The sequence below is a fragment of the Drosophila willistoni genome, chromosome 3R (genome assembly GCF_018902025.1).
Source record: "Drosophila willistoni isolate 14030-0811.24 chromosome 3R, UCI_dwil_1.1, whole genome shotgun sequence".
In the NCBI taxonomy this organism is placed as follows: Eukaryota; Metazoa; Arthropoda; class Insecta; order Diptera; family Drosophilidae; genus Drosophila; species Drosophila willistoni.
In genome coordinates, this window is record NC_061086.1 from 24,503,630 (window position 1) to 24,524,688 (window position 21,059).

General features: G+C 41.3%; 11 protein-coding genes across 13 annotated transcripts; 7 read left to right on the forward strand and 4 right to left on the reverse strand.

Moving 5' to 3' along the window:
• Positions 1 to 69: 69 nt before the first annotated feature.
• On the forward strand, positions 70 to 1,886 carry LOC6647860. The gene is made up of 5 exons (XM_002069985.4): positions 70 to 343; positions 400 to 566; positions 623 to 762; positions 820 to 1,465; positions 1,529 to 1,886. Exons 1-5 carry the CDS (start codon positions 200 to 202, stop codon positions 1,752 to 1,754), a joined length of 1,323 nt encoding a protein of 440 aa, XP_002070021.1. The 5' UTR covers positions 70 to 199; the 3' UTR covers positions 1,755 to 1,886.
• A 21-nt stretch (positions 1,887 to 1,907) lies between these two features.
• LOC6647859 (coiled-coil domain-containing protein 174) lies at positions 1,908 to 3,960 on the reverse strand. The gene has a single exon (XM_002069984.3). It carries the CDS (start codon positions 3,932 to 3,934, stop codon positions 2,231 to 2,233), a length of 1,704 nt encoding a protein of 567 aa, XP_002070020.1. The 5' UTR covers positions 3,935 to 3,960; the 3' UTR covers positions 1,908 to 2,230.
• Positions 3,961 to 4,442: 482 nt separating this feature from the next.
• On the forward strand, positions 4,443 to 5,993 carry LOC6647858 (mitochondrial pyruvate carrier 2). The gene is made up of 4 exons (XM_002069983.4): positions 4,443 to 4,505; positions 4,592 to 4,830; positions 4,893 to 4,933; positions 5,457 to 5,993. Exons 2-4 carry the CDS (start codon positions 4,674 to 4,676, stop codon positions 5,721 to 5,723), a joined length of 465 nt encoding a protein of 154 aa, XP_002070019.1. The 5' UTR covers positions 4,443 to 4,505; positions 4,592 to 4,673; the 3' UTR covers positions 5,724 to 5,993.
• Positions 5,994 to 6,185: 192 nt separating this feature from the next.
• Positions 6,186 to 7,166, forward strand: LOC6647857 (mitochondrial pyruvate carrier 2). Its single transcript, XM_002069982.4, has 3 exons — positions 6,186 to 6,400; positions 6,458 to 6,498; positions 6,812 to 7,166. The coding sequence occupies exons 1-3, from the start codon at positions 6,277 to 6,279 to the stop codon at positions 7,070 to 7,072; spliced, it is 426 nt and encodes a 141-aa protein (XP_002070018.1). The 5' UTR covers positions 6,186 to 6,276; the 3' UTR covers positions 7,073 to 7,166.
• A 105-nt stretch (positions 7,167 to 7,271) lies between these two features.
• LOC6647856 (vacuolar protein sorting-associated protein 45) lies at positions 7,272 to 9,352 on the forward strand. Its single transcript, XM_002069981.4, has 3 exons — positions 7,272 to 7,427; positions 7,505 to 7,703; positions 7,763 to 9,352. Exons 1-3 carry the CDS (start codon positions 7,335 to 7,337, stop codon positions 9,193 to 9,195), a joined length of 1,725 nt encoding a protein of 574 aa, XP_002070017.1. The 5' UTR covers positions 7,272 to 7,334; the 3' UTR covers positions 9,196 to 9,352.
• Positions 9,353 to 9,407: 55 nt separating this feature from the next.
• Positions 9,408 to 12,238, forward strand: LOC6647909 (dynein regulatory complex protein 11). Its single transcript, XM_002069980.3, has 5 exons — positions 9,408 to 9,751; positions 9,810 to 10,810; positions 10,867 to 11,775; positions 11,838 to 12,008; positions 12,064 to 12,238. Exons 1-5 carry the CDS (start codon positions 9,512 to 9,514, stop codon positions 12,236 to 12,238), a joined length of 2,496 nt encoding a protein of 831 aa, XP_002070016.1. The 5' UTR covers positions 9,408 to 9,511.
• Positions 12,239 to 13,135, reverse strand: LOC6647908 (U6 snRNA phosphodiesterase). Its single transcript, XM_002069979.3, has 2 exons — positions 13,014 to 13,135; positions 12,239 to 12,966 (listed from the first exon to the last, which is right to left on the reverse strand). Exons 1-2 carry the CDS (start codon positions 13,106 to 13,108, stop codon positions 12,270 to 12,272), a joined length of 792 nt encoding a protein of 263 aa, XP_002070015.1. The 5' UTR covers positions 13,109 to 13,135; the 3' UTR covers positions 12,239 to 12,269.
• Positions 13,136 to 13,197: 62 nt separating this feature from the next.
• On the forward strand, positions 13,198 to 15,099 carry LOC6647907 (metaxin-1 homolog). 2 transcript variants are annotated; one of them, XM_023178566.2, is made up of 5 exons: positions 13,198 to 13,436; positions 13,514 to 13,660; positions 13,739 to 14,017; positions 14,070 to 14,465; positions 14,531 to 14,621. In XM_023178566.2, exons 1-5 carry the CDS (start codon positions 13,350 to 13,352, stop codon positions 14,582 to 14,584), a joined length of 963 nt encoding a protein of 320 aa, XP_023034334.1. In that variant the 5' UTR covers positions 13,198 to 13,349; the 3' UTR covers positions 14,585 to 14,621. The 2 variants fall into 2 exon arrangements, with proteins under 2 accessions (XP_023034334.1, XP_002070014.1); XM_002069978.4 differs by lacking the exon at positions 14,531 to 14,621 and adding an exon at positions 14,628 to 15,099 and having other exon boundaries at positions 13,200 to 13,436.
• A 78-nt stretch (positions 15,100 to 15,177) lies between these two features.
• LOC6647906 (methyl-CpG-binding domain protein 3) lies at positions 15,178 to 17,144 on the reverse strand. 2 transcript variants are annotated; one of them, XM_023178565.2, is made up of 3 exons: positions 16,917 to 17,144; positions 16,287 to 16,658; positions 15,178 to 15,846 (listed from the first exon to the last, which is right to left on the reverse strand). In XM_023178565.2, exons 1-3 carry the CDS (start codon positions 17,066 to 17,068, stop codon positions 15,357 to 15,359), a joined length of 1,014 nt encoding a protein of 337 aa, XP_023034333.1. In that variant the 5' UTR covers positions 17,069 to 17,144; the 3' UTR covers positions 15,178 to 15,356. The 2 variants fall into 2 exon arrangements, with proteins under 2 accessions (XP_023034333.1, XP_002070013.2); XM_002069977.4 differs by lacking the exon at positions 16,287 to 16,658 and having other exon boundaries at positions 16,917 to 17,137.
• A 65-nt stretch (positions 17,145 to 17,209) lies between these two features.
• LOC6647905 (AP-1 complex subunit mu-1) lies at positions 17,210 to 19,160 on the forward strand. Its single transcript, XM_002069976.4, has 2 exons — positions 17,210 to 18,304; positions 18,371 to 19,160. Exons 1-2 carry the CDS (start codon positions 17,483 to 17,485, stop codon positions 18,827 to 18,829), a joined length of 1,281 nt encoding a protein of 426 aa, XP_002070012.1. The 5' UTR covers positions 17,210 to 17,482; the 3' UTR covers positions 18,830 to 19,160.
• An 89-nt stretch (positions 19,161 to 19,249) lies between these two features.
• On the reverse strand, positions 19,250 to 21,009 carry LOC6647904 (2-oxoisovalerate dehydrogenase subunit alpha, mitochondrial). The gene is made up of 4 exons (XM_002069975.4): positions 20,863 to 21,009; positions 20,269 to 20,806; positions 20,042 to 20,207; positions 19,250 to 19,979 (listed from the first exon to the last, which is right to left on the reverse strand). The coding sequence occupies exons 1-4, from the start codon at positions 20,926 to 20,928 to the stop codon at positions 19,430 to 19,432; spliced, it is 1,320 nt and encodes a 439-aa protein (XP_002070011.1). The 5' UTR covers positions 20,929 to 21,009; the 3' UTR covers positions 19,250 to 19,429.
• Between the last annotated feature and the right edge of the window lie 50 nt (positions 21,010 to 21,059).

A 21,059-nucleotide genomic window follows, 5' to 3' on the forward strand; every position in this document is an offset into this window, starting at 1 on the left:
TCCTTTCTTAGGTCTTATCGATATTTATCGATAGACCTACAGAGCTTTAACAAGACCCAAAAAGGACGAAGGACTGTGGCAATGGGGGGAGGAAAGGAAATCGATGAATGAACGAGAAAAGTGCAAAGCGTGGCATAACAAAAAGTTAATATTTTTATAGCTTCAACTGAACAACTGAAAAATATATTATTGAAACAAAATGGGCGTTACGGAAACACCAACAACAACAGCCTCCGATACAGGCGTGGCTGGCACAGAAGCAGCCAAAGAGGGCCAAACAATTCTAACCCTGGCCACATTTCAAGAGCTATTCAAGCCGGATATACAAATTGAAGCCTTTGAGGTATCTAGAAAATGATGAAAATAACATGCAAATTTTAACGGTTTTCTCTTGCCCAGCTTGCCCAGGGATCCGACCGTGGTGACAACTATACGGCCGCATTATATCGCATCCATTTGAGGGGTGTCCAAATGGAACAACATAAATGGGAAAAAAATGTCATTTGCAAGGTTATGCCAGAGAGTGTTGTCCAGCGGGAGGCCTATAAGAGTGATAAATTATTTCGGTGAGTCGCCCAAAACAATATTTAAATTTGAATTTTATTCATTTTATCCTTTTCAGTAACGAAGTGCAGTTCTATACAGCGATAATGCCAGAGCTCATCAAATTTCAAGATAGTAAACTGTGCTCATCGTCCTCATTAGGCTTATTCCAGGCAATACCCCAATGCTATACAGCTAGGCATGATCTTTTAATAATGGGTTAGTATAGGAGAACCACCCACCATATCAAATGGTAATCCTTTCATTTTCTTGCAGAGGATCTACGTGAGCGTGGCTTTCAAATGTCTGATCGCCATAAGGGACTTAGCATGGAGGAGACGCAGTCCGTGTTGAAACAAGTTTCCCAATTTCATGCGCTTAGTTTGGCCTACAAGTTTGAACATCCGCTGGAATTCACCAAGCTGAGTAGTCTGATCAGTGAGGGAATCTTTTGTACAGCGAATACGAGTTGGTATCGCAACTATTATGAACGTCTTACAAAGAATGCCATTAAAATGGTATCGGATGTCTTACCCCCGGACTCGAAATATGTTCAGAAATTCCGAAATTTCGCCGAAGAGGGCAATTTTTTTAGCCAAATGGTGAAATTGGCCAGTGCCCAGTCCAAATTATCGGCCATTTGTCATGGTGATTGTTGGGTTAATAATTTTCTCTATCGGTATGATCAAGAGGATCCACAGCATGTGCTAGAGGTGGCTTTAGTAGACTTCCAGCTAATACGCCACAGTTCTATAGCTCTCGATGTGGCAAATCTATTATACTGCTGCACCACGAAAGAGATGAGGGATCTGGAATTACAGTCATTATTAAAAATCTACACGGAGGAATTGTTCAAGTGGCTGGAGCTATTGTGCTCCAATTTGCCGGATTATTGCAATACGGTGGAAAAGTTTCAGGATCTGTAAGTACTTTTAAGTAACTCATGTAGTCTCTCCTTTTAAACCCATATATATTAAATTTACAGCTTTGCCGCAGAGTTAAAAACTTACGGGCGTTTCGCTTTGGGCCTGGCTTTGGATATTATTCCTATTAGTACATGCTCTTCGGAAGATGCTCCGGATATGTATTTGAATAGCCAGCAAACCCTAGAAGATGAAGGGGCACCCACTTTAAATTTCCCCCCCAACGATTTGTGTCGCCAAAAAATGTCCGAGATAGTCATCGATATGGTCGATGGCGACATGCTCTAGAGTTGGTTTGTTTCCAAACCCCTAGAAGGGCATAAAACACCAATTACTATAGAATCAGACTCCTGGTTGGACTCTTAACTTACTTAGTCATATAAAAAATTTAGTAAAGAAATTTTTGGAAATGTAATCTTAATATTTTCTTATGTTTTAACGTTTTGTTAAATTTATTTTAAACAGCCAAAAGTTAATTTTATGGGTAGATAGACTAATGATTTCCTTAATTTGTTTGCATTAGAGTATTTTTCTATCTATTTCATCGCAATGCTTTGGTGTTATATTAATTGATAGTTTATGTTAATATTCTTAGATGTATTTAACAGTATTTTTTGTTTTATAAATGAATTAACTACTTAGCTCATTCAATACCCAGACAAAGACAATAGTTAATGCTTGTCCAGGTAGTAAGTAAAATGTGTTTTCGAACGATATTGTTTACAGAGAAAGCAATAAAACGATAAACGATAAGATATATTATATTAATAGTCCGCCTTAGCTGTCCATGTGGCCTTGTTGCTTAAAGCATTTTTATCGCAATTGTTTCGCAGAAATCGAAGTCCAGCTTCAATGGAGCTCTCTAAGTCGTCTTGGGTCTTGTGACGCTTTGATGAAGATGGTTGTAAATCCAGATCTGCTGGAGGCGGTACGGCAGCTCCCCATTGAGCGGATGTCGATGGTTCGTTGTATTTTTCCTCCTCTGCTGTGGCAGCTAAATAATTTCGTCGCTGCATGTGTTTCTCTTGTTTGGTGGAATGGAAATTTGAAAATTCGGGTTCACTCTGTTCATAAAGTGTCCGCAATGGGGGAGGTACACTGGTGAAGTTGGTTCGCTTGGGAGGAGCTGAGGAATCCATATCTGTTGGAGGGGCAAACTCTTGTGGTCGTAACGCACGCTGTTTCTCATTCCACTGTTCTTGCGACATTGGCAAACGCTCAGCCTTGTATTCCCAAGGAACCTCTTCATCTTCATCAAAGTTTTTAGATTTGCTGTGCTCCTTTAACTCTTTCTTATCCTTATCCCAATCTCGTACATAATCTTTACGTATCTTTTCACGTTCGGCCTCTTCTTCTTCTCGCCTTTGATCTTCTGCTTTCTGTTGCTTCGCGTGCTTCTCTTTTTTCCGTTCCTCCTTTTTGTTTGACATCTCTGTTTCCTTGGCGACTTCGTCTTTGGAAATAGGAGGCAAGCCATTTCTAGCTCGTATACGGTTCTTGGCTGCCAATACACGATCTGCCACCATACTGTCTCTTTTGGCCCGCATCTCTTCGCGTCGTTTTTGCTCCTCGGATGTGGTTTGACGAGCTTTTTCCAATTCGCGCTGTTGCTCCTTGCGCTCCTTTTCATCGGTGGAAAAGGCATAGTAGCCCACGCCGTGAGTTCGAGCCTCATCGAAGAATACGTCCTGATAATGAACGTCAGGCTTGTCAAAATTTTCTTGCTCCTTGCGCTCCCAATTCATACGCTGCTCATCATGCTTTGTCATTGTCGACAAGGCCTCACTAAAGACACTCTGGGGTGGCGCTGGAGGCTTAAAGCTGGTTTCATTATCGTCAGTATCACTATTGCCTTGGGATGGCTCCGTGGGAACGTTTATCAGCCAATTTGCTTTTGTTTGGTCCAGACGTTCGGGCATGCTGGCGGCCAATTGCTTATCTCGACTCTTGGCTTCCTTTAGTTCTTTTCGCAGACATTTTCTAGTCCTACCCAAGCAGTCCACATATTCCACCTCCTCCTCGTCATCTACATCGTCATTACTGCTGTCACTGCTGCTGCTGCTACTCAGCCTCTCTCTAGGCGGTGGCATGGAAGGTTGTATTACTTCCTCTTCCTGTTTTTTCCGGTTGAACATCACAAGGCAATTATCATCAGAGTTGAGATTGCCGCCACTGCGACTCATTTTGTCATAGAATTTGCTCTTAGCCTCCAGCACCCGCCGGGACTTGGCCAATTGGGCATAATCCTCACTTTCATAGACAGTAGCTTCTTCGGAGCTGCTAACCTTTTTGTATTCACGGTCGTGTTTTTTTGATTTTGGCTTAGAGGCTTCCTTGGGCTTAAATTCGCTGGATGCCCCCTTTGTGGCCTTGGCCAGCTTAACCTCATGCTGCTTTCGTAATAATTCGGCTTTTAAACTAAGCAGCGAGGATAAGTTTACGTTTATTGCTTTGTTTGGGTCGTTCATAATTATTATTAGTGTTGTACAACGACAGTTTGCCACATTTATTCTTTAGTGTTGGAAGAAATTTTATAGCGATACATCGATACATCTGGCAGTGCGATAAACAAGTTTCGATTTGGCGCCCATATCCCAGTGGAAACTATCGACAGAAGTAAATTTGTTGTCTTTGTAGCATTTCATTAATTAATTTCCCAATTTCTTCGTTGGGAGAGCAAAGTTAAGCCATTTCATAAAAAAGAACTACGTCCAGCTGCATTTCACAGGTTGCACAGGTATGTATAAAGTTTGCGTGACGTTGTGCTACAACTACACTACTCTACAATTTGTTTATTTTTAGATTGCTTCCGTCAACAAAAGTATGCTTCCGCCAAAGCGAAAAAAGTTGGCACATATGTTTGCTGCAACTGAAGGTCAAGGACGTGAGCAAGATGCAAGTTGTATGCGATTTCGATTCACAAGTTTTTAAAAAAAGAATTAATGATGTTTTAGTTGTGTACTCAAACACACATACACACACACACACACACATACAAAGGCATACGAATCTCGCTCAGCTGGTCGGTATAAGTTGTAGGTGTGTGCTCTCTTCCTCTTTCTCTCTCGCTCTTTCTCTTATCGTTAACAAAGCTTCCACGTTTTAACGATATTTTTCGTTTTCAGTTTCTCTCTGTGGCCCAGTACGTTTGGAGGTGTCCCCTTAATTAATTTGTCGACGTTTTATTAGCACAACAAAGTCTGGAATATGTCGACAGCTGTTCAACCACCTCCACCTCCGCCACCATCTGCAGCAGCTGCTTCCGCAGGAAAGGGATTGCACTCCAAGCTTTACAATGGAATGATTGGAGCTGCTGATAAATTTGTGCCTGCCAAGCTGCGTCCTCTGTGGATGCATCCAGCTGGTGAGTGTTACTCCAGCTGATTAAATAGCAAAATCCTAATCAATTGTTTTTTTTTTATGTAGGACCCAAAACGATTTTCTTCTGGGCTCCTGTATTCAAATGGGTGAGTTCACCTGCAGACAGGTGGTTACATAATCTCAGACTACGTCTCGACCTTGGCAAAATTTTCATTATCGCCACCGACAGTCCAATACATACGCATATAAGTACAATTCGAAAAGAGGCCATATATAAATCTGTGCGGGAACGATGCGACGATTATAAATATTTTTATTATTATTTGTTTATTCTGGCCCAACTTGTTTGCGACCAGGTTGAGCGTTATATACATGTGCGTGTCAGCCTGTGTGTGGGTGAAAAAACTTTCTATAGTGACCAGTTTTTTTTTGGTGATAACAGTATACATTGTGGCATGACTGTGGGAATATTTCGACATTAAATTGATAATGAAAATGACTGAGGTCGCTAAATTCTACGTTCGTTTGTTGTATGCAAAATCGAAATGGTTGCGACTCGAACAAATAAAAGTAGACTGTTGTATTATGAACGTGTATGCAAATTAAATTGTACTATCTAGATAAACTACCGGACATTCTAATTTCAAACCCCATCTGTTTGTTTTCCAGGGTCTCGTTGCAGCTGGATTGAGTGATTTGGCAAGACCAGCCGATTCTATTTCCGTTTCAGGATGCGCTGCTCTAGCTGCCACGGGAATCATTTGGTCTCGTTATTCATTGGTGATCATACCAAAGAACTATAGCCTTTTTGCTGTGAATCTCTTCGTAGGCATAACGCAGGTGGTTCAACTGGCTCGAGCATACAACTACCAATTGGAACAGGATAAATTAAAAAAGGCACAGACTCAGGAGGAAAAGCCCGCCTTAAAGCAGTAGATTTATTGTGTATTAAATGGTGCTAGGTGCTATACATTATGTACATATGCATGGAGCGCACAACGAAAACGTTTTTGTAGACTAGTGGACGACCAGTTTTTTTGTGGTTTATTGCCTTATTAATAGAACGTGATTCTTATTGATTAAGTTTTGTAAATTTTCTTTTGAGGCTTAAAGTGTGAATCATATTTTATTTAAATGTAAACAGAGTTGCAAATAATTATAGTTTTTGTGAGAAACAAATAAATTTTAAGACTACAATATAGAAAATATGAACGATAGTGTTGATTACAGAAATGATGCTTAAGAAATGAGAACTACTGAGAACTATTCAACGTGATAGATAACACGCAATTTCTCTCTGTGGGACTGGAACATATGTCGATTATTTCATCAGATAAGCTGGGTCCAAACAACACATACTAATTAGTATATTCTGTTTAGTTCCCTGTGAAAGCTTCATTGGAGCGGTCGACTCACTACTTTGGTTTATGAACAACTATCTGGTAATTAATTTACTAATTCATAGGTGGACACTTGTTGGGAAAAGAAAATGTCACAAAACGGAGCGACGACAACCCGGATGGGCTTCTCGTCCAAGGTATACAATGGCATAATTGGGGCCGCCGATAAGCATGTTCCAGCCAAAATGCGTCCTTTATGGATGCATCCAGCAGGTATGTCGGGCATGAATCTATCTCCAGTCTCCCTTTTTTTAATTTCCCATTTTCTAGGTCCCAAGACTATATTCTTCTGGGCACCTTTGTTTAAATGGGTACGTTATATAATCTTTGACAGCTCCACGACCTTCGCTAATATTCATTATCGCATTTGATATAAAAATCTGTGTGTTAGTGTACGGCTGCTTCTGTGATTAAAAGCAACAACTTGCATTGTTTTTGCTTTTTTATGATTATTATTTGTTTATTTATTTTGATCCAACTTGTTGGGAATCAAACTCAAACTGTGTTGGTTCTGGCGAGGCACACGAGCGTTGACTCTGATGACTGATAACGACTATGACTGGGCAGATTCCATTGACGTCTATACCATAAAGATTGTTATAATCTTCATTATTTTCATTGCAGGGACTTGTAATAGCTGGTCTAAGTGATTTAACCCGTCCTGCGGATACAATATCTGCCAATGCTTGTGCTGCATTGGGCCTAACCAATCTTATTTGGACCCGGTATTCGCTTGTGATTATACCTAAGAACTATAGTTTATTTGCAGTGAACCTTTTTGTAAGCATAACGCAATTAGTTCAGCTGGGACGAGCCTACAACTATCAGTGGGAACAAAGTAAACTGCAAGCCTCCAAGCAGGAGCAGTTAAAGGCGGAGCTGTAGAAAACAATGTAGCAAGGAATTTAAAATTATGCATTTAATGTCTGTTGTCGTAACGTTACATTTAAAAAATAAACGTTTTTAGTTAAGAAAATAATGGTCACTCTAATTTTGGCTGAGCGAACCGATAAACGATGAAATTTCATCCACTTGGAGAAATATCGATGTTCTTAAGAAATGCATCGATAATAAAATTGGCAACAGCTGTCTGCAAAGTGAAAAAGAAATACAATTGTTGAATAGTTTATAAATCAAATATTTCAAAATGAATCTAATCAGCGGCATTAAATTGTACATTGAAAAAATGTGCAGTGAGTCTGGTCCCGGCATGAAAATTATTTTACTTGACAAGGATACGGTAGGTGGAGGAAATCCAATGGTTTTATATCCCACTCCCCAAAAATAATCTGAATGTTTATATTTTCTCTACCGCAGACTAGTATTATTTCAATGGCATTTAGTCAATCGGACATGCTGCAGCGCGAAGTATACCTGTTCGAGCTTCTTGACTCTGTGCGTTCGAATGAACGACTGAAGTATTTGAAATGTATTGTCTTCGTCCGCCCCACAAAACAGAATATCCAGTTTCTGGCTAATGAACTACGTAATCCCAGATATAGCGCTTATTACATATGTAAGTGGTTAACCATTATAATCTTATCTACAGGGTAATCTACATGATCTATTCTGCAGATTTCAGCAATATCATACCAAGAACAGACATCAAGTATTTGGCAGAATGCGATGAATCAGAGTCAGTAAGAGAGGTTAAAGAGCTCTATGCGGATTATTTGTGCGTCAATCCTAATCTATTCTCACTCAACATTCCCCATTGCATGGCTAATTTGAATTGGCTGCCGGATGCATTAACCCGTAGCATGCAGGGCACAACAGCTGTTTTGCTCTCCCTGAAATTGAATCCCGTAATACGATATCGGGCTGGCTCACAAGCTGCCCAATTACTGGCTAAGATGATCTATGACCAAATTACCAAAGAGTCCACTCTCTTCGACTTTAGGTCGAATGTTGATGGTGCTGCTCCTCCATTACTGTTGGTATTGGATCGACGGGACGATCCAGTGACACCATTGCTGCATCAGTGGACTTATCAGGCCATGGTACACGAGCTTTTGCAGATAAGAAATAACCGAGTAGACCTTTCCGGTCGTCCCAATGTGCCCAAGGACTTTAAGGAATTAGTCCTTTCTGGCGATCAGGAAGATTTCTATGGAAATAATATGTATGCAAACTATGGCGAGATTGGCTCTACCATTAAACAGTTAATGGAGGAGTTCCAGCGCAAGGCTAATGATCATAAAAAAGTAGAAAGCATAGCTGATATGAAGAACTTTATTGAATCGTATCCCCAGTTCAAAAAAATGTCTGGCACGGTACAGAAGCATCTGTGTGTTATTGGAGAATTATCGACGATATCGAATAAGCGCAACCTCTTTGAGATATCTGAGCTGGAACAGGAAATGGCCTGCAAAGCTGAGCATTCAGCCCAATTGCAGCGTATTAAGAAGCTCATAGCCGACGACCGAGTAACCATTGAAGACGCCCTTAAGCTGGTATGTCTCTATGCGCTGCGCTACGAACGACATGCCAACTGTGACACCTCCAGCCTGTTACAAATTATTAAAACGCGCGGTGGATGTCCGCAAATTGTGCCCGCTCTGATAGAATATGCTGGTACACATGTACGTCAGGGAGATCTCTTCAATATGGTGCGCATTACGGATGCGGTCAAGTTGACGAGAAACCTGATTAAGGGCCTGAAAGGAGTAGAAAATGTCTTCACCCAGCACACTCCCCTACTTAAGGAGACTTTAGAGGATGTTTTTAAAGGCCGTGAACTGGATCCTGTCTATCCGGCCATAAATTCAGAGCTTGTGCCATTCCGTAGACCTCCACAAGAGGTGATTGTCTTCATCATTGGCGGCGCCACCTACGAAGAAGCATTGGCTGTCCATCAGCTAAACAATGCTGGCTACAAAATAATTTTAGGTGGCACCACCATACACAATTCCCAGTCATTCATCAACGAAGTCCTAACCGCTACCAATGGCATACAGTTTAAGCATACCAAATCAATGATTAAATACTGCTCCACCGACAATCTGTAGAGTGGAGAGTAAGAACAGATGACTACCAAACATTATTGTTAACTATTTATGATTCAAAGTACATCTAGATGTATGTACTTATTTATGTGCAAATTGTAACCATCATAATTATTTTAAGTTTACTGCTGTTATACTATTTAAAAAACATATACCCCCATGTAATACATACATATACAAAGATATCTTATATTCCATTAATATTAATTCTATTGAGAACCATGGCAACAAAATTTCCCTTGGTAACCCCACGAGGGTGGGTGGGTGTTTCAGTAAGAAATCAACAACTTCTAAATGCTTCTTTTATTAAATCCTAATCATGTCAAGTACATATTTTAATGAGATTTGGCATCAGGCTCAACATGAATGCGAATTGTTAAGTACAATCGACTATGAGCGTCAGCATCAGGACTTGGACACAACGGTCGGATCGATTAATGCCGCTGTGGGATCTGTAGCAGCCGATGCCGATGCCAAGGCTTTGCTCCAGGCAAGTCTTTATGAGTTCTATTTGCGTTATATTTGCCTGAGCAATCGATTGGAGGATGTCTACGATAATGTGAGTATTTGTCCAGCCTAATCCTGTTTGAATCTAATGGATCCTTCTCTTCGTTCAGATGATACAACCGCAAAAGCGGCAACTGGTGCGAAAGCTCCTGGATGCCTGTTTGGGTCGTGTGATAGAGCTCAAGCATGATCTAGTTAATATTGACTTGATGGAGTTTAGCTACAATGATGATGTGGTCGAACGATTGCGTCTAACCCCTATGGAGACGGAATTGAAGATTCCGAGATATTTTTTACGTGAACGAGAACAGGAATTGGAATTCCGTAAGCGAGCAATGCACGAAATCCTTTTGAAGTTGGGTTGGTTAGAGGAGCACGAGATGGAGGAGACTGTGACAACGGAAATTGAGGCCATTCGGTTGCTCCAGATGCATGAGAGGGCCCGTCAGGGTCGTCTGCGTGCGCACTTTATGAAGGAGATTCGTATACTAAAGGAGAAGGGCAAATCCGAAGAGCGTAGCGAAAAGGAAAGGAGTGATTCCGGACTCCTGGCGGCTATGAAAATACAAAAGATGTGGCGTGGACACACAGCACGACGTATAACGCGGCGCCGAAAGATGGAAGAGATGATTTTAATTGGCATGCTGCCACCACCGGCTGCAGTGGTTAGGGAGCGAGCCGAGAAGCTTGAGAAATTACAGCACAACGAGAAGCGCTATGAGGCCCAGGTTGTGTATGCAGAGCAGTACGAGGCACGGCAAAGGGTATTACTAGAGGAGATCAGGCAGAAACATGGAGCATCCATAAAAGAAGACATTGCCGATGAGATTCGGGCTTGGATCAAGGATTGCTATGAAAAAACAGGCAAGCTGCCAGATTTTCCTTCGGAAGATCAGGGCGGATCTTTGCACATCTTTAGCAGACCTGGGACAGAGAGCGAGCATAGTAGGTCCTCGGCACGATCATCAAAGGAATCGCGCAAAACAAAAGATAAATCCAAGTCGCCGGCCCGCAGTGGAGATTTAAACGTAAACGAGAACCAAGAGGAAGAAATAAGCTTTCAACCGGCGCAATCAGTAGTCCTGCCCGACATCCGCGCTGAAATTGATCTGTAAGTATACCTTCTAGGTGCCATAAAGTATACCATTCAGTTGTCTTTTTTAACAGCTTTAATGACACCTGGCGAGACAAAGACGAGACGGGTGTGATTAGCCAGGCAGCATATGAGGATATGATTTACTCTGACAAGTATCAAGAAGTCGAATTGGAATTCAGACGGGCCGTGGATGATGTGATGCGTCAGGAGATTGAATTGCTCCAAACGGCTGTGGGTAAGAAGATTAAGAAAAGCAGCAAAAAGACGCGACGTTCTGGCAAGAAAAACAAAAAGAAAAAGGAGAAGGATTTGACTCCAGATCGTACTACTGAATCGCTATATGAGGAGTTGGTGACCAATGGCATCATTCGCAAATATCCTGAGATAAACCTAAAGCAATTTCTCGGTGACAAGGCTTTAACTGCTCGCAACGGAACCAATCCATCGCCAGGGGATATACGTCAGATTCTCACCGAGTACTGTATCCTACCAATGGGATCGGAAGCAATACATAATTCCACCCCATTAATACGGTCTGTATTGCTGGCCGGTCCACGAGGATCGGGAAAGAAGGCACTTCTCCATGCCATTTGTACTGAGGTGGGTGCTGTGCTTTTTGATCTGACACCTGCAAACATTGTGGGAAAATATCCTGGCAAATCTGGTCTGATCATGCTGATACATTTGGTGCTTAAAGTCTCACGACTGCTGCAACCAGCCGTCATCTACATGGGCGATGCAGAGCGTCCGTTTATGAAGAAAATTCCGAAAACAGATCGCACTGATCCCAAGCGTCTAAAAAAGGATTTGCCCAAGCTAATTAAAAACATTGCTCCCGAAGATCGTGTCATTTTCGTGGGTACAACAAATCTGCCTTGGGAAGCCGATCAAAAACTTCTTCAATCGGTTTATAACCGTTTCATTTATATACCACGTCCGGATTATGGAGCCATGTCGCAAGCTTGGAAGATATTGCTTCAGTAAGCTATGCACACAACGATTCCAATTTCCAAGTATTTTTTTAATTATTGTGCCATTACAGGCAGTATTCTGGTGGCCAGTCCAATTTGGATACCAGTGCTATGGCGAAAATATCTGATGGCTATACTATTGGATCCATTGATGCATGTCTCAAGGAAGTGATGACATGCAAACGTAAACTTCAATTGCGAACTCAGCCGTTGACCAATGCCGAACTAATTAATGTCCTTTGGTAAGTCAGTTTACATGTTTAATTCCATTTCTCTATTGGTAATTTACCCGTAAAGCTCTCGCGATCCCGTTTATCGCGAGGAGGAAGAAGCGTTTGAGTCGTGGTGGTCAAAAACGCCGCTGGGTCGTCGGCGTCAAAGATTTCTAGAGCTGGAAGAAGAGCGCCTTATCGAGGAGCAGGCCCAGGCAGCCAAACAGGGAAATGGCAACAAAAAGAAAGGACAAAACTGATTTCTATCTGGCAATTTGGTATTCCGATTTGCTATTTCAGCTTATAAATAAATTGCTTATTACCACACTTACAGTGCAGTTTATTAACATTAAGCAGAAGTGTGTCCTCTGTCTCCAACAGACTACTTAGTTCGTTCAACTTTTCCTTGAGTACACTTTCATGATCGCCGACACACCAAAGTAGACTAACGTGAAATGAAGGTGGATCATAGAATTGGGGCAAGCGATAATCCAACATCACCCGATCAATTGGCTTTAGGATCAAGCACAGTTTCTCCTTGTATGCTGCACTCACTTCCACTGCTATAAATGTCCGAGTGCGTTCCTCATTTGTGTAGATGCGGAGATCCTGTAGACAAACGAAGAAGCCGCACTGGCTCTCTAAGGAATCCTTTAAAGATCTAGAGAACTCTTCGATCTGATGATGCTGCAGAACAATAGTTTTACTAAGGCTCAAATGAAAGGGTTGTTCATTGGGCTGCATGTCCAACTGCAGTGGTTCCAGAAGGGACAAGGCTGCATTTTGAAAATCCTCCAATTGTTCGACACATGTCTCTGCCGGCACATAGACATAAGTAGCCCAATTTCCACGCTCATGTTTAAAGCTTCGTATACGTCCGCCATGACAATCCGGATTGTCCTCGCCTTCATCACTATCCTGCTGTTGATGTAGTCTGACCAGTTTGGGTCCTAATAAGGTAGCAGCTGTGGGCAGAGCTGGTCGAGATCTTGGAGCGATTAAAAACGCAGGAAATTGACAGAGAAATTTAGTTACCTCTTTAAACTGGTTTGATCTTTTATAATTGGTTGAATTTCTTCGTCTTCCGAACTGGAGCTGGAGCTGCTCAGGCCGTAGTCCACAAGGGCCATGTTTGTTGTTTAAGGACATTAAATTTTTTATCGTACATTTAACCACTGTTTGGTATATCGATAAGTATCGTATGGGAATACGGTCACACTTTGACACTGTCACAAAAATCCAAATTCAGATTGGGTTAAAAATCAGCTCTTCGAATATATAGATTTTTTTTGTTTGACTTGGAAACGATGCCAGAACACTGTTAACACCAAGCAGCAGCTAAACAACAATCCTAAAGAAAGTACAAATCAAATGGAAATGCAATTAGGGGCCATGCTGCATGTATACAAGGGCGAGTGGGGCTTGCCGTCAATTGATTATGAATGTTTGCGTGCTTTGGTAAGTTCAATTGCATCATACGCACACGCATTGCTTATATATTTCATTATTATCATTATATTTACATGTCTTATCAGTGCCTGCTCCGCTTCACCCGTTGCCCGATGGATGTGGAGACGAATGCGAATCCTTTACGCTCGGGAGCCGGCAAACTGCCATATCTGCAAGTAGGCAACGAAAAGTTTGTCGGCTACAGGCAGATAAAGCGCGTGCTTGATCTTGAGGTGAGCGCCGGAAAAAGTGCCGGGTGAATAAACTTAAATGACGCTGATGGATCTATTTTTGGCTTCTCTTTCTTTCAGGGCTATCCCATTGATGTGCGTTTAAATGCGAAACAGAAGCACCTTTCTACTACATACGCCGATTGGGTTTTTACACATCTTCATGCCTACTACCATTACTTCCTCTTTGGTGAGCCGAATAACTATGATACGGTCACACGTGGGTTATATGCCAAGCGTACGCCATTCCCGTTCAATTTCTACTATCCCGCCACGTATCAACGGGAAGCCCTCGATGTGGTTCAGGTTTTAGGAGGTTTCGACATCAACGATAAGATTGACAAACACGAGGCAGAATATGTAAGATGTTTCCTATTTTTGCTAATTGTTAGTAACAATGTTAATCTTCTAGTTGGTAATGAATGCCAAGAAATGTGTTAATCTGCTGTCCAGCAAGTTGGGTAGAAAGGTCTGGTTCTTTGGCGATACCTACAGTGAATTGGATGCCATTGTCTATAGTTATTTGGCCATCATCTTTAAGATTACACTGCCCAACAATCCACTGCAGAATCATATTAAAGGTTGCAGCAACCTGGTGAACTTCATTAATCGCATTACCAGGGATATATTTCGTAATGAGGGTTATAGTTCCACCAAACTCACAAAGACTGCCAATACCACGGATGACACGCTGACGCCGTCGGAGCGTAAATTTCTCGAGTCTGAGCTAAATACCAAAATTGTGGCTGGTGTCGGAGCCATCCTGGCGATGGGTGCATTTGCAGCATGGCGTGGGGTTTACAATCAGGTAGGAGGAGAACGATTATTCATACATCATTCTTAGTATAAGTTAATACCCAGTCACTGCATTAGTTTTGGCTGCATGTGTTCATCTGGCTTCAAACCTTGTACAAAATGTCTAGATAAATAGATTTTTGGCATTAAATCCGATTGGTCTCATCCCTTGCAGCTAACAACACGCTCATCCGGCGACTATGATGGCATTGACTATGAGGATGATGAGCTGGAGGAGGGCCTGGATTAGTTTGCACACTGTCTATCCATATAAATTTGTAAGCAGCATGTAAAAAGAAAAATCCATTTATATTTTGAGAAAACAAAATGCACAACATTTAAAAAACAAAAAATCCAAATCGTGTGAATTGGATATATGTATAATAGTTACCTTTAATGCAAAATATTTTATGTGATGAACGGATACGTTTTTTAAATTATCCTATTGTGGAAAAATGTTTTAAAAATGAAGCCACTAAAGCATTATTAATATATATTTAAAAAAATATGTATTTTCTTTCTGAAAAGTAAAGTGCAAATTGAATATATTTTTTTTGTGAGGCAAATGTTTGTTAATCCGCTAAACCCCGATAATCGTTGTTATAAATTAGAAAACTGTTTTATATTTTCCTTGTTTCAAAAAAAACTGTTTTTGATCTTTATACTAAATTTATAACGAATCCTTGGAAATCTCTAGTTAAAAAACACATAATTTGGCAGTCGAATAGTTGGTTGCACAAGTTGTTTGTATTTCTTTTTGATCCTATAATTACGTACATTAAGCTTAAACTAAATTTCGAAATCTGGTTGTTAAGTTAGTTAAAGGAGAGAATATGTTAAAAACTACAATGGAATAGGTATATTAGATGAATTATTTAGCTGATAGCATAATAATATTGTCATCTCATGTTTTTAGAGCATCTTGCAGTTTTCGTCTTGCCACACTAACCCGATCCTCCTGCTTTCGTATATCATCTTCGGAGATGATTACAGCATGCATCAGGGGTTGCTCGGGATTCATAAAGGCCATGGCATTTTTGGTTAACTCAGCCTTGGTTGAGCTCTGACCATGAACGCCGGCATTGAGCATATGCAGGGCAGTGGCCACTGATTGTAGAACGGTCTGTTCATTAACATTGGGTCCCACAGTGCGTATGGTTTTGGGCAATGTAATGTCATCCAGCTCTTCGCCATTGTCATGACAAGCACGCAACCGTTCTAAACGTTTCTCCCAAAACAATTGCTTCGGTTTCTCCTGTGCCCCGTGTTTGGCATCATGTTTCACTTTGTTGGATTCCTGGTTATGATTTCTAATTGCTGTCACGGGTTGCTTGAAAATGGAGGCAGTCTGTCGTATGGGCGGCACCAACGAGACATCTGTGCGTAGGGCACGACTGGAAAATGGATGGTATTGATGACATTAAGATGACTTTTGATATGTGAATATTAATTCAGGATTCATACACAAACGACACACAACAAAATCATAGAAATACAGAGAGAGAAAAAGAACATGCAGAAGTTCAGAAACAACTATGGCAAAGAGTTACAGCGAATTATGAGGTTGATGGCCGATTTATGGTGTGATTTTCCAATTTTCAGAATCATAAACGCATTTTTATACACACAAACTAATATTTGTATATACAAATGTATGCGTTTAATTATGGTTAGACAAAAACATTTGAATCTAGACATTTTATCTTTGTTTTTTTGTTTTTTTTTGCTTGCTGCGGACTCTGTTGCCTGTTAAAGAAGAGGCTACAGACAAACATTTGACATGCAGGAGAGATCGAGCTTCGAGCCAAGGACAACTCATCCATCTTGGCTCTACCTGAGTTCCAAATGTTGTTGCTGTTGCTGCTGTCGCAGATTTGAAGAAGAGTTAGATGCAGTGATGACAGTACAGCCAGGTGCTTGGCCAACTAAATCCTTTTCGAAGACCACATCCTTATCCATTCCCTGTAAGACCTGTGGCTGGCCTCTAGAATATTTTCGTTTCAGTGCATTGGCAGATCCTCGTCCACTGGGTAGTGGAGGCATGGCACTGCAACGGTACAGCGATATAGATGGCGACGGTAAATAACGTTGCTGCTGCTGCTGCACCATTTTGCCCGATTGGAAATCAAAATTTCCAATATCAAACATTTCGCTGCCCAATTGACGGGCTAATTGCGGTTTGCTTTCAATTCGCTTGCCTGTGGGACTGTTTAAACAGCAACATATTTGTGGACGGTGGCAATCGTGAGGTGGAGGTGGTAATGGTGACGGAGTCGGGGGTGTTGTATGTATACATATATGTACAAAGTTGTGGGTTTGTGTGAGTGCCGCGTATTGTATATGTGTGTGTGTGTGTAACAGAAAAGTGAAAGTGATTAAAAGTATCTCTGCAATATCCTTTACAGGAAATAACGTGCATGATCGGTTTTTATCATTAAGCTGCAGTCCTGGTCGGTGTCCTTACCTGTAGTAAAAGACATCCACTTTGTTGTTATTATTATTGGGTGCGCTGCTGCTATTCGCCGATTTCCGTACTTCTTCACGCTGCCAACCCTTTGGCAAAGCAGTGCAATCGACGCGTTTGCGTTCAATCGTTACGCTTGGGTTCAATTGCATACTTATGATTAAATTTAATATTTTATTTAGTTCAACCTATGATAAAAAAAAAATTCAGCGTCTGAGGTCTGTCTAGCTAACACTGAACATTTTGCAGTGTTGATTAAGGCGAAAGTTTATCGGGGACTTATCGTTTGATTGTCAATAGAGTTGGCAGCACTGTTTGCCCAAGACCCGTAAGAAAAAGGCAACGTAAGAAAATTTTTCCCATTTTCACCTGCATTTTGGACTGACTCACAAATAAAATTGGTCATGGAAAGAAGCATGTAATTCATTGCTATTGTGTCCAGATTGTCCAGCAACCAAAACAACCAGTATCCTCCGCAAGCAAAAGGCAATCCACATAAATAGGAATCCGAAAGCCGTTCAATAACAAGTGGCAGTGTCCAGCAGCAGCTGGAAAAGAGCTTTAAAATGTCATCTTCGGCCATATTCGTGCTGGATGTAAAGGGCAAGGTGTTGATATCGCGTAATTATCGTGGAGACAACATCGACATGGCAGTCATTGATAAATTTATGCCTCTACTTATGGAGCGCGAAGAGGAGGGACTTGTCACGCCCATACTCCAGACTGCGGAGACAACGTTCGCCTACATTAAGACCAACAATCTGTACATTGTGTCTACCACACCGCGAAATAAGAATGTGAATATTGCCCTGGTCTTTGTATTTTTGCACAAGATTGCCCAAGTATTTGTGGAGTACTTTAAAGAGCTAGAGGAGGAGTCTATACGGGACAATTTTGTGATTATCTACGAGCTGCTTGATGAGCTCATCGATTTTGGCTACCCCCAGACGACGGATTCAAAAATTCTTCAAGAGTATATCACACAAGAGGGTCACAAACTAGAATTACAGCCGCGAATTCCCGTGGCAGTTACCAACGCCGTGTCTTGGCGCTCCGAGGGAATAAAGTACAGGAAAAATGAAGTTTTCCTGGATGTCATTGAATCGGTTAATCTGCTGGCCAACGCTAACGGCAATGTGCTGCGCAGTGAGATTGTAGGAGCTATTAAAATGCGAGTTTACCTGTCAGGGATGCCGGAATTGCGTTTGGGTCTGAACGACAAAGTGCTGTTCGAAAGCACTGGACGCGGCAAATCCAAGTCAGTGGAGCTAGAGGATGTCAAATTCCATCAATGTGTGCGACTGTCGAGATTTGAGAATGACCGCACTATTTCATTCATACCCCCAGACGGTGAATTCGAGCTTATGTCGTATCGCCTGAACACGCATGTAAGTCTGTCAAAATATCCTATTTTGCTATAAAACTAAACTCTATCTATTACTATTACTTGACAGGTGAAGCCATTGATTTGGATCGAATCAGTAATCGAGCGTCATGCTCATTCCCGGGTGGAGTATATGATTAAGGCAAAATCTCAATTTAAACGTCGTTCGACGGCCAATAATGTGGAAATTGTCATACCAGTGCCGGCTGATGCTGATTCACCGAAATTTAAGACCACCATTGGAAGCTGCAAATATGCTCCGGAGCAAAATGCAATTATTTGGACCATTAAATCCTTTCCCGGTGGCAAGGAGTATCTAATGCGTGCACATTTCGGTTTGCCCAGCGTTGAGAGCGAGGATAATACGGAAGGTAAACCACCGATTCAGGTACGCTTCGAAATACCATATTTCACGACATCGGGTATCCAGGTGCGCTATCTCAAGATTATCGAAAAAAGTGGATACCAAGCGCTTCCCTGGGTGCGCTACATCACGCAAAACGGTGACTATCAGTTGCGCACCAACTGAGAGATGCGAGATAAGATATAAGGTGAAATCAAAGAAAATATAATATAGAAGTGGTAACGTAGACAAGTGAGATAGCCCCAAACCGCCTACGCACATCATTCCAGCCAAGCTTCAGCGAACGATCCTTGTTTTAGTATGTTTTTTTTAGGAATAACTTCAGAGTCAAGTTCAGAGGTCCTTTACGGACTATGACACATAGTGCACGCCCTTGAGTTGAGTTAAGTCAAAAGTATATAATTATATATTTGTATTTGTATTGTTTTTTCCCCCATTATCCATTATTCTATGTAAATCAAAAAAAAGCAAATAAATTTTACCAATTTTCAGCAAATATCTCACATATTTAAGATCTATTCTCTCTGACCGTTGTATGATATATTTGTATCCATCTTGTGGGTTTTCATAGCGAGGACAAACCTATTTCGGAAATATAACTTTGTATTGTATTTAATTTAAAGCATTTTGGTTTTTTGAACATTAGTTGTTTACAACAAATTAAAAATTGGGGTTGGACCCACACAGAAACTATTGTTTAAGCTTAAAGTTAATAAATGCACTTTCGATCGAGTCTTTAGGTTAACATCTTTTGGATTTCCTCATTTACTGCTTGAATTCTTTCAGGGGATATGCGTCCTTATGGTCCGCAATGTGCTGCTCAAGTTCCTTTCGTTGCTGCAGTAAATGTTCAGGCATCTCTGCGTAGACATCTTCAAACATCTCTCGCCAATTTGGCTTAAGTTTCTTTTCAGAAACTGAAATTTGCTTGAGAACCTGTTTACGGACATTCTTAATGAATTCGGTCTCTTCTTCCTCATTGAACCAGCCCTTATGGACCATATAACGTTTTAATTTCGAAATCGGATGCTCTACAGAGTTCCAAACTTCAATTTCTTCAGCCGGACGATATGCAGTCGAATCATCCGAGGTCGAATGATGTCCCACACGATAGGCGAGTGCTTCAAAGAGAATTGGTTTATTCTCTCGAAGAACATATTCACGGGCTGCCTTCATGGCATTATAGACTGCAAAGACGTCGGTGCCGTCCACTCTAATAGTCGTTATTCCATATCCAGCTGGTCCACGTCCAGCTATGCCATCGCCTCGATACTGCTCTCGAGATGGTGTAGATATAGCAAAGCCATTGTTACGACTAGAAGAGAAACACAGATTTGTGAAAGGAGAATGACACTAATGGAATTAAGATAAACCAACCAGAAAAGTATGACTGGACAACTTAGCGTTGCGGCAAAATTAAAAGCAGCATGTGCGTCACCCTCAGAGGCAGCTCCTTCACCAAAGTAACAGACAACACAGGCATCATTGTCTGGACGACGTTTTAGGGCATAAGCGGCTCCAACGGCCTGTGGCATCTGAGTAGCTGAAGTACATAAATATTTAGCTTTACTCATTTAAAGAAGTGTTCGATTATCTGATCTTACACAATGGACTAGAGATGGTGACAAAATTCAGCTCCTTGGATCCATAGTGAACCGGCATCTGCTTGCCTCTGCCCATGTCATCATCATTGCCATAGCATTGATCAATAAATTGGTCGATACGGAATCCTCGCCATACCAACACTCCAGCCTCACGATATTGGCCGTAAATGATGTCCCTTAACTCTAAGGCAGCCGCACTTCCTATATGAGAGGCCTCCTCACCGAAATTGGTCATATAGAAAGAGATACGACCCTGTCGTTGGGATTCGTACAGAATCTTGTCCATGGTATTTAAAAGCAGCATGTCGCGAAACATTTTCTCAACCACCTCCTTTTCCAGTTTGGGATCTTGGCTTTCTTCGATGATGTAGCCATCGCTATTCATTACCCGATAAATTGGTATAGGTGAGAAATCCTCGGGCTGAGTTAGCTTTAACGTGTTGACAAATGGAGCATTGGCACCAGGAAACTGGGCAGAAGGCACTGAGGTGTATGATCGCTGGAAATGCGTCTTAGCAGACGTTGTCGTTGGCCAAAGCTGAAAGCAGAAGAATTAACTCAAACTATTCAAACTCAATTGATCTATTTACCAACCAGTTTAATATTCTGTCGTCTTCCCAGTACTTGAGATAGTTTTATACTTTTTTGGATTAATGCCATAATGAGAAACAAAAATATATAAATGCAATAACAGTAACAACTGAATTCAATAGAGATTAAAAACAAAACTGCGATTGTCAGCTGATTACGCAACAGGTATTGGGGTGGCAAACATAACAGCAAATAATCTA

Coding starts and splice junctions, on each gene's coding strand:
- LOC6647858 (XM_002069983.4), top strand. CDS start 4,674: ATGTCGACAGCTGTTCAACCACCTCCACCTCCGCCACCATCTGCAGCA. Junction 4,831..4,892: donor TCTGTGGATGCATCCAGCTG/GTGAGTGTTACT, acceptor TTTTTTATGTAG/GACCCAAAACGATTTTCTTC. Junction 4,934..5,456: donor GGGCTCCTGTATTCAAATGG/GTGAGTTCACCT, acceptor TTTGTTTTCCAG/GGTCTCGTTGCAGCTGGATT.
- LOC6647860 (XM_002069985.4), top strand. CDS start 200: ATGGGCGTTACGGAAACACCAACAACAACAGCCTCCGATACAGGCGTG. Junction 763..819: donor GCATGATCTTTTAATAATGG/GTTAGTATAGGA, acceptor ATTTTCTTGCAG/AGGATCTACGTGAGCGTGGC. Junction 1,466..1,528: donor GTGGAAAAGTTTCAGGATCT/GTAAGTACTTTT, acceptor TTAAATTTACAG/CTTTGCCGCAGAGTTAAAAA.
- LOC6647859 (XM_002069984.3), bottom strand. CDS start 3,934: ATGAACGACCCAAACAAAGCAATAAACGTAAACTTATCCTCGCTGCTT.
- LOC6647908 (XM_002069979.3), bottom strand. CDS start 13,108: ATGGCCCTTGTGGACTACGGCCTGAGCAGCTCCAGCTCCAGTTCGGAA. Junction 12,967..13,013: donor GATCAAACCAGTTTAAAGAG/GTAACTAAATTT, acceptor AATCGCTCCAAG/ATCTCGACCAGCTCTGCCCA.
- LOC6647905 (XM_002069976.4), top strand. CDS start 17,483: ATGTCATCTTCGGCCATATTCGTGCTGGATGTAAAGGGCAAGGTGTTG. Junction 18,305..18,370: donor CGTATCGCCTGAACACGCAT/GTAAGTCTGTCA, acceptor ATTACTTGACAG/GTGAAGCCATTGATTTGGAT.
- LOC6647907 (XM_002069978.4), top strand. CDS start 13,350: ATGGAAATGCAATTAGGGGCCATGCTGCATGTATACAAGGGCGAGTGG. Junction 13,437..13,513: donor ATGAATGTTTGCGTGCTTTG/GTAAGTTCAATT, acceptor ATGTCTTATCAG/TGCCTGCTCCGCTTCACCCG. Junction 13,661..13,738: donor AGCGCGTGCTTGATCTTGAG/GTGAGCGCCGGA, acceptor TCTTTCTTTCAG/GGCTATCCCATTGATGTGCG.
- LOC6647909 (XM_002069980.3), top strand. CDS start 9,512: ATGTCAAGTACATATTTTAATGAGATTTGGCATCAGGCTCAACATGAA. Junction 9,752..9,809: donor TGGAGGATGTCTACGATAAT/GTGAGTATTTGT, acceptor CTCTTCGTTCAG/ATGATACAACCGCAAAAGCG. Junction 10,811..10,866: donor ATCCGCGCTGAAATTGATCT/GTAAGTATACCT, acceptor CTTTTTTAACAG/CTTTAATGACACCTGGCGAG.
- LOC6647856 (XM_002069981.4), top strand. CDS start 7,335: ATGAATCTAATCAGCGGCATTAAATTGTACATTGAAAAAATGTGCAGT. Junction 7,428..7,504: donor TTTTACTTGACAAGGATACG/GTAGGTGGAGGA, acceptor TCTCTACCGCAG/ACTAGTATTATTTCAATGGC. Junction 7,704..7,762: donor ATATAGCGCTTATTACATAT/GTAAGTGGTTAA, acceptor TCTATTCTGCAG/ATTTCAGCAATATCATACCA.
- LOC6647906 (XM_023178565.2), bottom strand. CDS start 17,068: ATGCAATTGAACCCAAGCGTAACGATTGAACGCAAACGCGTCGATTGC. Junction 16,659..16,916: donor GTGGATGTCTTTTACTACAG/GTAAGGACACCG, acceptor CTGTTTAAACAG/TCCCACAGGCAAGCGAATTG. Junction 15,847..16,286: donor CAACAACATTTGGAACTCAG/GTAGAGCCAAGA, acceptor TCCATTTTCCAG/TCGTGCCCTACGCACAGATG.
- LOC6647904 (XM_002069975.4), bottom strand. CDS start 20,928: ATGGCATTAATCCAAAAAAGTATAAAACTATCTCAAGTACTGGGAAGA. Junction 20,807..20,862: donor GACGACAGAATATTAAACTG/GTTGGTAAATAG, acceptor TTCTGCTTTCAG/CTTTGGCCAACGACAACGTC. Junction 19,980..20,041: donor TGTCCAGTCATACTTTTCTG/GTTGGTTTATCT, acceptor TTTCTCTTCTAG/TCGTAACAATGGCTTTGCTA.
- LOC6647857 (XM_002069982.4), top strand. CDS start 6,277: ATGTCACAAAACGGAGCGACGACAACCCGGATGGGCTTCTCGTCCAAG. Junction 6,401..6,457: donor TTTATGGATGCATCCAGCAG/GTATGTCGGGCA, acceptor CCCATTTTCTAG/GTCCCAAGACTATATTCTTC. Junction 6,499..6,811: donor GGGCACCTTTGTTTAAATGG/GTACGTTATATA, acceptor TTTTCATTGCAG/GGACTTGTAATAGCTGGTCT.